General features: G+C 34.4%; 1 protein-coding gene across 1 annotated transcript in view; it reads left to right on the top strand.

The window, feature by feature from the left end:
• Positions 1-13,448, top strand: part of LOC148943354 (uncharacterized) — a 463,023-nt gene that overhangs the window by 42,191 nt on the left and 407,384 nt on the right. Inside the window, exons 6-7 of the mRNA XM_089101108.1 lie at positions 1,758-1,932; positions 9,282-9,512. Coding sequence (XP_088957234.1) covers positions 1,758-1,932; positions 9,282-9,512 — 406 coding nt within the window. The remainder of the gene's footprint in view (positions 1-1,757; positions 1,933-9,281; positions 9,513-13,448) is intronic.

Below are 13,448 nucleotides of genomic sequence, written 5' to 3' on the forward strand. Positions count from 1 at the left end.
CGGAGATATTATGGCATCTCTACTAATATGGAGGGGTGGAAAGACATTGTCTATTCTGAGGAGTCCATTTTGACTAAGATTTCATTCAAGTCCGTACCCAGGATTTTTTTTTCGGAGGGGGTTTTACTCAAATAATTTTTTTTTTTTGGGGGGGGGGGGTTACAAAAAAAAAAATCAAAAAATGCATACAAAATTTGTTTATGTCCATTTTTATTACATTTTTACGAGTCAGACAAACATTTTTTTTTGGGGGGGGGGGCAAACCCCCCTAAGCTCCCCCCCCTTCTGTGTAAGGGCTTGCTTTCATTACATGTACATAATTGCCTAAACAGAACGAGAAGGGGAGATCTCCTGATGCAATATTTGTTTAAGCCTCTCTTGAAAAATATAAGTTATAACCCTAAAGTTCAGTTTTTACAGCTCACCCTGCAAACGCTCTCATCCCCTCCCATACACCCACACGCACACTAAAGAGAGGCCTGGATCAGAAAGTTCGCGGTAATAAAGTTGATGTAATAAGCGACCCTTTTGAGTAAAAACCGAATCTCCAAAAATGGAATTTTGATTACTACAAATACATCAAAAGATTTTTTTTTAATTCCGATTCCAAATTGACAAAATCCATCAATGTTAAATTTCCGATCGAAATTTTCTAGCGTAAAAAATAATGTACAATTTTAGAAAAAGGGGTTTCTTTGAAACTTTCAGGCGCTCCTTTGAAAATTGAAATTCTCGATCAAAATTTCATCTTCGAATTCAACAAGTATGACAACCCTTAAACAGAGGTTACCCAGGAAAGATGGTCAGGAATTCCAGTTTTGGATTTTTTCAGGGGGGGGAGGATAAAATTGAATCAATTTTCGTAGGTTAGCGGGGAAAGGCTCATTCAAAAAGGAATTTAAAATTTTACTGTCCTTTTTCAAAATTAAAAGAGTTAACGATACAGCAAGACAACAATTTTGGCTAGAACAAGGTCATTTGCTATCGAGCGAACGTTCTTTGGTAGGTAGTCGGTTTCAATATATTGGAAGAACTATGGGACCCTTAGAACTATAGCCTCTCGACTTCAAAGCCTATGCTGATGCACGGAAGCGATTTCGTTACGAAGCACAAAAATTACGTGCTACTAAAATCTCATACGGCACAAATTATATGTTTTAGAGTCTGTTCTCTAGTCGCTAAAAATGCCCTCTGTCCGTGAGCGCATATGCTAACTTAATCTTCAAGCCGGGACACTTACTACTCGCGAGTTAGAAGCATCGTTCGTTGCCGCCACCTTTTTGTGCAAAGCGTCTGCCTACCCGAAGCTGGAATAAAAATCGAACCGTTGAGATGCCGTACCAACCGTTTATGAATTCTTTTTTCACCAGTGCTTTTAATCGTTCGTAATTCATCGACCTGATGTTGTAAAAAATAACGTAATTTAGTTACGGCTTAGGCCAAAATTATGAGAGCTGTTTTTATTAAGTGAACCTTGAATATTTTTTACATCCATATTATTGACAGATCATTTATTAAATTTGCGGCTACATTGTATACTAAGAGTCAATGGTTGGTTACGGAGAGTCAATGGCTAACTTTTGAAAGCATACACAATGATTAGGTCACACATTTAATAATCTAAAATTTCTATTTGGCCGGCTAAGTTGCATTTGCTAAACCAGCCGGGGGACGTAAACTTTTCTTATTGTTACACCAATGGGATTATTATGAATTTCAGTTATAGAATACAAATAATTTTTTTTTCGTTCTTGTAGGGGCTTATTTCAACACAGCTTTGTGCATAAGCTTTTGTTTGAATACTTAAGTATGTGCGGTGAAAAAGAAAAAGAAGAATTGATTCAGTCACTACGAGGAGCATGCGTCGAAATGCTTCATACGAGGGATGGTGCACGAGTAACAATGATCTGTCTTTGGCATGGAACTACCAAGGTTTGTAGAAAATGCTTTATAATTCATCCCCCCCCCCTTAAATGCAAATACGAGTGTCTTGCTGATCATAAGAATAATATCTTAATTGTATCTCATTTTTACTTTCAGTTAGCTCATTTTGTTTCCAGGCAGAAAAATAAGCCCTTTGATAAGAACGTCGCGGAGACCCTCTGCTTTTTGATGAAGCGTAGGGCAGCTTCATTTTTTTATTTTTCCGTGAGATATTGGCTTCAGTTGTAAAGCTGCTTTTGACTTTATTTTCTTCCCATTCACGCGTAAAAACTTAGGATTAAGTGCAAGCAGAGAGCCACAAGGGAAGTAAGCTTGAATATAGAAAATTTGGCAAATTGCTCAAAAAGGTTTCATTGTGCTTCTTTGACAACGTGGTACACTGAATTCAAAAATTAGTTTTTTTTTTTTTTTTTAGTAAAGTGCAAATTATGTTATGGTCTTGAGAAGACAGGGGGTTGTTAGCCCTATTCATGTTAATTTCTGCTCGTTTTGAGTTTGAGTTGGTTATTTATTGTAATTTTTTTTTTGTTTTTTGGATTTTATTTATTTATTGATGGTGATTTGTGGTAATTTTGCCCTTGGATGATTATTTGACTTTATTTCTGCTCATTTTTGGTTTAAGGGAGCTCTTTACTTCTCTTTGAAAAATTCATCTCCTTGAAAAGGTTTTTTAAATTATCAGCATAAAAAGGAATTGCTTTCAAAATTCCGTTTTTTAGAGTTTTGGTTACTGTTGGGCCAAGTCGCTCCTTACTGTTGGGCCAAGTTGCTCGTTACCACGAACTGTTTGATACACAATTATATAGAAATAGTTGCAATCTTAACTTTATTTAAAAATTGAATATTTTAGCGATCGATTCTATTTGTTTATATAAAATTTTGTTTTATATATGTTAACTTGAATATAGCAACTGATTTGTCAAGGGGGTTTACTGATTTGTTAAAGGGCCACTTTTTCAGAATTCCATGGCAAGGATTGCAAATTATGCATTTTGCCCATTGTTTACATGCAGGATTTATTTTTAGGAAAAAGGGAAATATTTCATTCTGAGTGTACCCGAATAAGCTAAGGGTATTAAGATGAAACCTTAGAGAATCTTGAAGGGTATATTATACTAAATCAAAAGGCTTTATGTGCATCCTGTTTATCGAAAAGGAGAATCTTCAATATTTTAATAACAGCAAAGAGTATTTAGTTGAAACTATTAGGACATGTTGAGGGGGGGGGAGATGTTTAAAAGTGGTTGCAGGGCTGCCAGCTCCCTCCCATGCTTGTTTAGTTATAAATCCTCCGAAAACATTTGATCAAGTTTTGGAATAGACATCATGTTCAAGATATTCAAAACTCAAACAACTAATCCTATGGGGATAACAAAACTCAAAGCTTTGGAGGAGGATTCTAGACACAATAAAAAACAATGTGTGTGGGCTGACTGTCAGAAGCACGTATCACCAGTATCTAAGGAACGGCTGAGGGTATCAAGTTGAAAATTTCAGAGGATGTTGGAGAGCACTCGAATGGTAACCAGCCCCCTGGGCCTGTCGCTCCCCCTTCTCATCATCCAATTCCCTGCCCCATGCATTTGATAGATGGTGTTGTGGTATTTTAGTCCCGTGTAATATTTTTATTCTTTTACTATCATTATATTCCTGATTATTAAAAATCCACTTGCAGACTTGTTTTTATGCAGCTACACTAATTGTGCGTTCGAGCTACAATATAAATTTACATAAACAGTAGCGAAAAGTCCTATACTTTTCATTGAAGATTTTTGACACACATTAATCTAGACCTTTGTTCATGACTCCGCCTTCGTGCACGCGCAATGACAAATTTTTAGCGCATTGAATGCCAAGTAGCAACTGAAACTATTGCTATGACGCAGACGGATTTTTCTTTTCCGTGCACTTTGATCTGTCCCATTTCTGAAGAAGCTTTTCGCTACTGTTTATATATATTTATACTGTGATTCGAGCATTCCGAGATAACTTGTACGACAAGCCCGGTTACTTATCCTTAAGCGGCGTTCACATGCTTGTCTAGCTAGAATCCCATGTCTAAACACATGCCTGACCAAAAACCAATGTATAGGAATCTACCACTCCCAAGAAGAATTCGCTCCCAAGAAGAAATTTATTAAACATGGCACGGCTATCAAACACAGTATAGCTGACTTAAAAAATAAATTGTATAGCTGACTTAATTATAAACACTTGTATGATGTTGAAGTCACTTGTTCCTTATTAACTTTCTCGTTGTTTCCAGCAAACAAGGTAGGTAAGAAGAAATTTCTTAAACATGGCACAAATAAGAAAAAGAGTTTGCCCAACAATGGTCAGAAACCCGATGATGTTGATTGGAAAGAATTCAAGAAAACACAAAATAAGTACAGAGACACGCAAGGAAGGCTCAGAGCCATCTAGGTAGCAGTTGTCCGTTAAAGCAAAGGAAGTTTGGGAAGAGTTGCGGAGAGATGATACACCTGAGGCTAAAAAAGTAGTAATGTGTTCAAATTTGTACTCTACCTTGAGAGGAAACTTTAACGAGGTATGTCATTTTGTTTTAATCCAATATTTCAACTATTTCTTTTTCTCTTCTTTTTCGCAATTTGTGCTTATGTTGAACGCTCTCCCTCTCCACCCCAATGCCATCTCAGTGCTTAAAGATACGTTCGATTGATCAGCAATAGCTTTTCACAGCAGTTGATGTTTCTATGATGTTGATTGGAAAGAATTCAAGAAAACACAAAATAAGTACAGAGACACGCAAGGAAGGCTCAGAGCCATCTAGGTAGCAGTTGTCCGTTAAAGCAAAGGAAGTTTGGGAAGAGTTGCGGAGAGATGATACACCTGAGGCTAAAAAAGTAGTAATGTGTTCAAATTTGTACTCTACCTTGAGAGGAAACTTTAACGAGGTATGTCATTTTGTTTTAATCCAATATTTCAACTATTTCTTTTTCTCTTCTTTTTCGCAATTTGTGCTTATGTTGAACGCTCTCCCTCTCCACCCCAATGCCATCTCAGTGCTTAAAGATACGTTCGATTGATCAGCAATAGCTTTTCACAGCAGTTGATGTTTCAACTATTTATTTTTCTTAATTTGTGCTTCTGTTGAACGTGCCTTATTTCAACTATTCCTTTTTCTCTTCTTTTTCGTAATTTGTGGTTATGCTGAAAGTTAGATTCATCTGCAATAGCTGATATCAATAGTTGATATTTCAACGATTTATTATATGATATCAATAGTTGATATTTATTTTCCTCGTCATTGTGCTATATTCTCCTTATTGTGCTGTTTTCTTTTTGTCGCCACTGTGCTATTTACTGTGCTATATTTTCTCATAATTGTTCCTCATAATTTGTGCTAGTGTTGATAATTATATTACAGACTGCGACAAAGATGGTAAGAAGCTTAAAAGACAACGTGGATGTTCGGAAAAGTCGTGTTTTATAAAATGCTTTATTGAAATGGGCTTATTTGTATGTAAGGCCAATAGATTGTCCAACAAAATCAAAATCCATTGTTAGTGTATCTCCAGGATAGTGTCTTCTGTATACATATAGTTTTGCTCCTCCATGGACAAATTAATCAAATGTCTTGATTTAAAGGAAGGATACCCAGGTTTAAGGAGATCTTTAGAAAATTGGGAGATTTTAGAAAAAATAGGGCTCTTGAACATGCTGAACATGAGCTGTAATTTTCAGCAAGATTACAGCCATTTAGGGGGTGTTTCTTTCCATTTTCTTTATCGTCTAAAGTTTAGTTGTTTTTTTTTGTTTTTTTTTATAATAATTTCTTATTGTCCTCAATGAAAAAAAAGGATCTTGGCGTAGAAGGTTTTAAGAGGCCCTTTTATACTAAGCAGATTGCACAGCAATAAAAGTGCCGTTGTATGCCATTTTGTATTACAGAACATTGATTTTGACCTAAATATGACCGAAATTCCAGGAAATGAAAATTCTGATATGGCTGTTTGAATTGTCGAGATCCAAAATCGAGGGGAATCACATTTTAGTATGGGTGGCACTACTGTTGTCTCCTTTTTCCCAGGGGTGATCTTATCGAACCAGAAGTCATTGATAAGCATCGGGGGAGGGCTCATAAACACGAAAGAGATCGCGCCTGATTAAAGTACAATTTTCTGTCACAAAATAACAATTTTGGCCAAACATGACAAACATAACTAAAATGCCAGTGAATGACAATTTTGAGATACCCACATCATCTAAAACTGTTTGAAGCCTACATAAAATTTACCTCTTAATATCTCTTAAATCTCTTAAATCTCTCCCTTCCTCTTGGAATCTTAAGATTTGCAGTTTCCTTATCATTTGTCTTCCTAAGTGTGCTTCGGACAATGCTCATCTACAGTACTTCACTCCTCTAAGCGTCTTAAAATAAGTGCCTCTAGCATATACCTGAAAACACCTTATTTTTCTGCTGCAAAAAACTTCTTATAATGCTTTATGTTCCCATTGTACAAAAATCATTAAATTTTTCTGTTTTTAGTAAAGAGCTAATTTTTGAAAATCCTACAAATGTACTGAAATGTTTTGTGTTACTTTGTTTAAATTAGTTTTGTAGATATTTGCTACAGAGGGTTTGAAGGGGTCATTTTGGGTGTTTTAAGTTTCAACTTCACTCTTTACTTCCATCTGAAAAACTTGTTTTTTTATCATTAAATAACATAAAAACAAGTTTTTACAACTGAAGGGTATGAAGGGTATAAGAGTATGAAGATCACCTTTTTGATTTGAGAATAATATGTTCAAAAATGAATTATTTTATGATTTGTTGATGTTTGATTTTTTTTTTTTCTCAGTAAGCACTTGGATGTTGTTCTCTAATTTTGTGATTCACATTTAATTCCTAGTTACAGGCCAAGGAGCCCTTGGGGGACTATCAGAGTCGGTTTATTATTGTATTCGTATTGATATTGAATAAAATCTTATCTTAATTAAACGGCCCCTGCGTTTCAGCAGCAGCTCTTACAAATTGGGACAAACAGTCAAACTTAAGCGTAAAAAGCAAGATATTGAGGAGAGGGAAACCCTTCATAAACGGGATAATTTTTGAGTTTTAATGTTGCTCCTTACTTTCAGTTAAAAAAATATGTTTTTTTTATTTAATTTCTGTTCGTTTTTCAAATAATGCAGGTAAATCAGGCTCAGCCGCCATGAAATATACCCCCCCCCCCCTCACGGGAAACTTGAGTGAAAATTTCATCCAAAGTAAAATACACGCCTCCCCGATGAGTTCCCTCCAGGTAGTCCCATCCTCACGGAAAATCCCCCTCCGCATAAAATCAGAATCATATAAGAAAAAAATTATAACAATTAACAATATCACGCAATATCCTGGTACCATGCGGGATTCGAACACGAATGCCTTTATAGAGAAAGGCTTGGCTTCCTCCACTACTCCGATACCAGGTAACTGTTAACTTTATTTTGCAGTAGACTGATGTAGATTAGTTGTAAATATAGAAGAAACAGATATATTCTTGCTCTTGTATTTAATTAATTAAAAAATAACTTTCCCAAAAAGAAGTTTTTCAAAGAAATGTAACGGTCATATTAAACTTAAGATTAAAAAAAAAAAGGTAAAACTCTAAATTAGCTACTTTTTGCTATCTTGGAAAGGGGTTAGGTTAAGAAAATGAACCATCCAGTTCGAGGTATGGGTCCACAGGGTAAAGAAAGTACCGGTAAGGTGTTTTGAAGTACCTACTTCCACTCCTTCTTCCTCTAGAGGGCGATGACCTTTGTTGACCTTTAAAAAAATTTTTGTTATGAAAGTGAAACCTTGTAAAACTGATCTTCTGCTTCAGTGAAGTACAAGAAAACTGTTTTTAACTTTACAACTTAGCTCAATTTCAATTTATGAGGGTTCCAAGATCTACAAACATATTTCCTAAATTTAGGAAAAAACCCATTGATATTGTTTAAAATTCTTGATGAGAGTAGGTTTTCGAAGTGGTTAATGATTCTTATATACTACTGGGTGAGGTTAAACTCTGAATCAAGTGCATATTTATTGCGGGATCAATTCATACTGAGATCAATTGACTCTTTGCATCCTTTTGTATTAGTACATGACTTCATGACATATAGAGGCATATATAATATGTTACAACCATAAATGACGTCACACAAAGACAAAAAAGATTAATATGTTGAATGTCCCAGGTTATAAAATCATGATGACGTCACTTATCTTGGCGTCAAACACTACAATAAATGAATTAAAAAAGTCGTGATCTCAGCATAATGTTGTCTAAAAAAATTGTTCAGCTGCCAGATAATAATAGAGGATTAATTGCTAAAATGAAATATTTTGGTACTTGTCTTTTATAGCGCCTTATTTAAGTTCTAACTAGGTAGAAACTGTTTCTGTGACTAATCCAAATGAAATACCACAAAATATGATGAAAATATAATACTTTAGAATCAAATTTCGGCTATATATTTGTACAATAACGGGGGGGGGGGAAGAATAGCAGATCTGCCTGCAAAATGTGTTAGGTATAATTATTCTGCATATTATGAAGTAAGAATTGTTTTATTACTTTATACTGTTTGAATACTTAACCCTGCCCCCCCCCTTAATGTGCAAATATAAAGCCCAAATTTTATATTTCCTAGCACATCCATCGTAGGGAAGGCTATTTTTTAATTTAAAAAATATTTTCATCTGCTTTTCGTTTTTCAGCTTATTTTTCCTCATGATACAGTGCGTGTTGTTGAGTGCATAGTTGCCAGTGCCCCACTGCCAATAAACCAGGCAGTTTTCGACGAGCTGAAGAATAATCTTATGCTAATAGTGAATCTGAAGGGTATGAATTAACCCCCCCCCTTAATTTGCAAATATAAAGCCCAAATTTTATATCTACTATCTATTCTGTCACTTCTCTTTGTCTTGTCCCACGCTAAGCTGAAAGAAACTAACGAAGAAACCGGTTCTACTTAGCTACTGATAATTAGCAAAGTATTAGAATAATTGGCATTTTACTTTATCAGGACATGCAATTATACAAGTAGAATACCTTGGTTAAACCGGAACTCGGTTAGCCGGGGCTCGGATAATTGTGGCTCTATTGTATAAAAATAAAGTAATATAGGAAATCTTACAGAAAAACACTTTATTTAATAGAAACTGTATTAATGAAATTTTTTTACTAGAAATATAGATTATAGAAATGTTTTAAAAATAAAATTTATTTAATAGGAAGGGAAGTAATGTAGTAATAAAATTAGAATAAAATATATAGCACATCCATCGTAGGGACGCTATTTTTTAATCTAAAAAATATTTTCATCTGCTTTTCGTTTTTCAGCTTATTTTTGCTCATGATACAGTGCGTGTTGCTGAGTGCATAGTTGCCAGTGCCCCACTGCCAATAAAGCAGGCAGTTTTCGACGAGATGAAGAATAATCTTATGCTAATAGTGAAGTCTAAATATGCCCACTTCTACATTCTGAAAGTTCTTCGCTATGGAACCAAAGAACAAAGACAGCAAGTTATTAAAATATTTAGAGGGCGTGTTGTTAGCCTGCTACGTCACAAGGTAGGTGTCGGTCGTCATTACTAGGGGCTCTTAACTTTTTAGCACAATCCACTACTACTAACAACTCACTGGAGCACCAAGCCGTTTGAGGCTAACATAGTCACGCACGCTCCTTTTTCTTCCCAATCTATTCAAAACGTTCATTTTTAAACCCTCCCAAAGCCCCAAACACAGTGAATTATTGAATGTAGTCCCTGTCACTTTCCCTTTGCTGTCAAAGTAAAAATCCACTAAAAAACCATTGGAAAGATTAATTTTAAATCGTTCTTTATAGTCTGATCCCGGCTGAATCCTTTGTGCCCATCCTTTCTCTTCACACCTTGTGGACTGCTTAAGAGACCAGAATTTTCTAACGTCCTTGTGGTTTGGAATGTGATGGTAAGGAAAAAATGAAGCAAGATGAGGCTTATGAAAAACAACGGATTAAAATAAAGGAACAAATTCGGTGTACTTTGTTTTTTAAGAGCTCACTTATTATAGCTACTATGTACTTTTCAGAAAATCTAACCCAAAATACTCATGCTCCTCAAGCCACTACGGGGGGGGGGGTGGGGGGTGGGATGGGTAGTTGGCACATTCTTGAAGAAACCTACAGTGGGAAAAAAGGAGCTAGATCAAACTCCACCCAGCTGAGCCATATTTGGATGCCTATTCAACGTTGTATCTTGGTGGGCAGGTTCTTGATTCTTGAGCCATCTCATTGTTTTTTATGTTAACTTAACAATATCTATTCTTGAGCCATCTCAATGTTTTTATGTCAACTTAACAAAATCTATTCTTGAGCCATTTATTCTTGAGCCATCTCATTGTCGAGCCATCTCATTGTTTTTTATGTCAACTTAGCAAAATCTATTCTTGAGCCATGTATTCTTGAGCCATCTCATTGTTGAGCCATCTCATTGTTTTTTATGTTAACTTAACAAAATCTACTCTTGAGCCATCTCATTGTTTTTTCTGTCAACTTAACAAAAACTATTCTTAAGCCATATATTCTTGAGCAATCTCATTGTCGAGCCATCTCATTGTTTTTTGTGTCAACTTAACAAAATCTATTCTTGAGCCATATATTCATGAGCCAACTCATTGATCTCATTGATCGCCATCTCATTGTTTTTATGTCAACTTAACAAAATTTTGATCTAGCTATCCGTTCTAAACGATATTTTTGTTTAAATGATAGAGAAAAATTGTGTTTAGGGCCATTAGCTGTGCGAATATTCTAACAAGGAGATGATTTCAAATAGGAAGTGGCAGTGCTTTTATTTTGCGTCAAAAAAAGTATAATTTTCTCATTCTTTAAGAGATTAAATTATAGAAACAATTTTTTTTTAGATGAAAGTGAAGAGTTACATTAAAATTCAAAATTAACAGAGATTATGTACATGTACATGAGTGTGGCTGCCACTCCCCCCAACTCCCTCTTTACCTTAAATTTTGGCTAATGCTTAACTGAAACCATTTTAGACTGCGAAAAATATAGCCAGTTGGTGATAGCAATTGGTTTATTGACCAACTGCCCTATAAAATATATAAATATAGATTACTAAAACATACGATTACGAAAATATACTATAGATACTAACATAAATGAATAAATAAATCTTGAAATGAGTGAAATTTAAATTGAATACGAAAATCAAGCTTGAATCGAACAAAAATAACCACAAACAAGCAAGGCCGTAACCTTAGAGGGGCGGGGGGAATTTCAGGTGACTATTTTGTTAAAAATAGTTCACCATCAGATATTAAAACTCCAAAATCGACACAACCCCTCAGGGCCCAGGGACAGGCGTTGTAAGTTATACTCTGGGGATATATATGGTTCTTATAGAAGGGATACTCGTATAAACTTTAGAGAGGGCTCATTTGATTGAAAAGAGAAAGTTCTACTTCAGTTTTAAAGAGTCAAAAGAGATCGAAGCTTAATCTAGGCCCCCCACGCCTTTTTTCCCCAAACCCGTCCGATAAAAATTTTGAGATAGCAATTTTGTTAAAAATAGTTCCAACATCAGATAATAAAAACTCCGTGGTTGACACAAACCCATTTTTTCACTTTGATATGGTTATTTTGATATCAGTTTTAATTATTATTTGATTTTTTTAAAGTTTGATTTTGAAATAAGTAATTTTTAAAAACTTGAAATGTTTTGCAATCAAAAACGAACAAAAATTAATTGAAAAAAATCTTTCCGAAAAATAAGTTTTCCAAAGAAAAGTAAAGGCCATTTCAAACTTAAGCTCATCAGATACAAACACCTTTTAAAATTCAAACCCAAAACGACCAGAAATTACTATTAAACAATAAATGAAACCCAAAACGAACAGAAATTAAACAAACAATCATAGCAAAAACATACAACAAGTAATAATATAAATAAATAAATAGATCTTAAAGCGAGTAATGCTTAGATTGAATATGAAAATCAAGCTTAAGACGAATAAAATATTTTCTTATTGAAGTACAAATGAAACTTAAAACAAACAGAAATTAAATAAGCAATCAATGCAAACAAACATACAATAGATATAAATGTAAATTAATAAATAAATCTTAAAACGAGTGAAACCTAAATTGAATATACAAATCAACATTGAATCGAACAAAAATAACCACAAACAAGCAAGGCCGTACCCAGAGAGAGGGGGAGGGCTAGGGGGTTTAACCCCCCCCCTTAAATTTCTTTGACTCGTAAAAACATAACAAAAATGGATATAAACATATTTTGTTTGCGTTTTTGTTGTTTTTTTGTGTAAATCTAAGTGAACCTAAATTAACCCAACTTTTTCCATGTCTCTCTCACTATAACTGTGTGTCTGAGATGGTGTGCTACCATCTATAAGCACTCAAAACTAAATTCAACACACAATTTTTTCATAATTTCTTGAATGAAATTTCTGTATTGTATATCCAAGAGGCAAATTCAAGAAAGAGTTTGTTACTTACTTACAATTTTTTTCATAGTTTCATGAATGAGATTTCTGTATTGTGTATTCAAGAGGTGAATTCAAAACAGTTTATTACTTACATACAATTTTTCATGATTTCTTGAATGAAATTTCTCTATTTTGGTTCTTACTTACAATTTTTCATAATTTCATGAATGAAATTTCTGCATTGTGTATCCAAGAGCTGAATTCAAGAAAGAGTTTGTTACTTACTTACAATTTTTCATAATTTCTTGAATGAAATTTCTGCATTTTGATTCTTACTTACAATTTTTTCATAATTTCACGAATGAAATTTCTGTATTGTGTATCCATGAGGTGAATTTAAGAAAGATTTTGGTACTTATTTACAATTTTTTCATAATTTCTTGAATGAAATTTCTGTATTGTGTATTCAAGAGGTGAATTCAAGAAAAGAGTTTGTTAGCTACTCACAATTTCTAATTATTTCATGAACGAAATGTCTGTATTGTGTATCCAAGAGGTGAATTCAAGACAGAGTTTGGTACCTACTTACAATTTTTTTCATGGTTTTTTGAATGAAATTTCTATATTGTGTAAATCCAAGAGTCGAATTCAAGAAAGAGTTTGTTTTGGAGCTCTACCCCTGTTTCTTTTCCTTTCAGATAAATGACCTGTTTTCGTTCTAATTACATTTGCTTCGATTTGCCTATAGTATTATTTTCAATGACAATTTAAAAGTCTCGGTGCTAAGCTATAGTTGTGTTGCAATAAGTAAGCTTTGAAGAAATTCTATTTTTGTACTTCCTGGTTTGAGTCATTGAATAATAGGCTGGGAAGGTAGAATTGGGTTTGAATGGGGATTGAAATGCTTTGCTGGGCCAAGCGAAGGTTCACCCCTATGAACAGTTACTGTACCTATTATTATTATTTTTTTTTAGTCTGCGCTTAGACCCCGTTCGGGGAAACATATTTTTGTGTTATTATTGTGACCCTTTGGAAGAATACATGTAAGGTATTTTCTAAAAA

The sequence above is a fragment of the Artemia sp. Qi Xiang Cuo genome, chromosome 15, assembly GCF_049724085.1.
Source record: "Artemia sp. Qi Xiang Cuo chromosome 15, ASM4972408v1, whole genome shotgun sequence".
NCBI classification, from domain to species: domain Eukaryota; kingdom Metazoa; phylum Arthropoda; class Branchiopoda; order Anostraca; family Artemiidae; genus Artemia; species Artemia sp. Qi Xiang Cuo.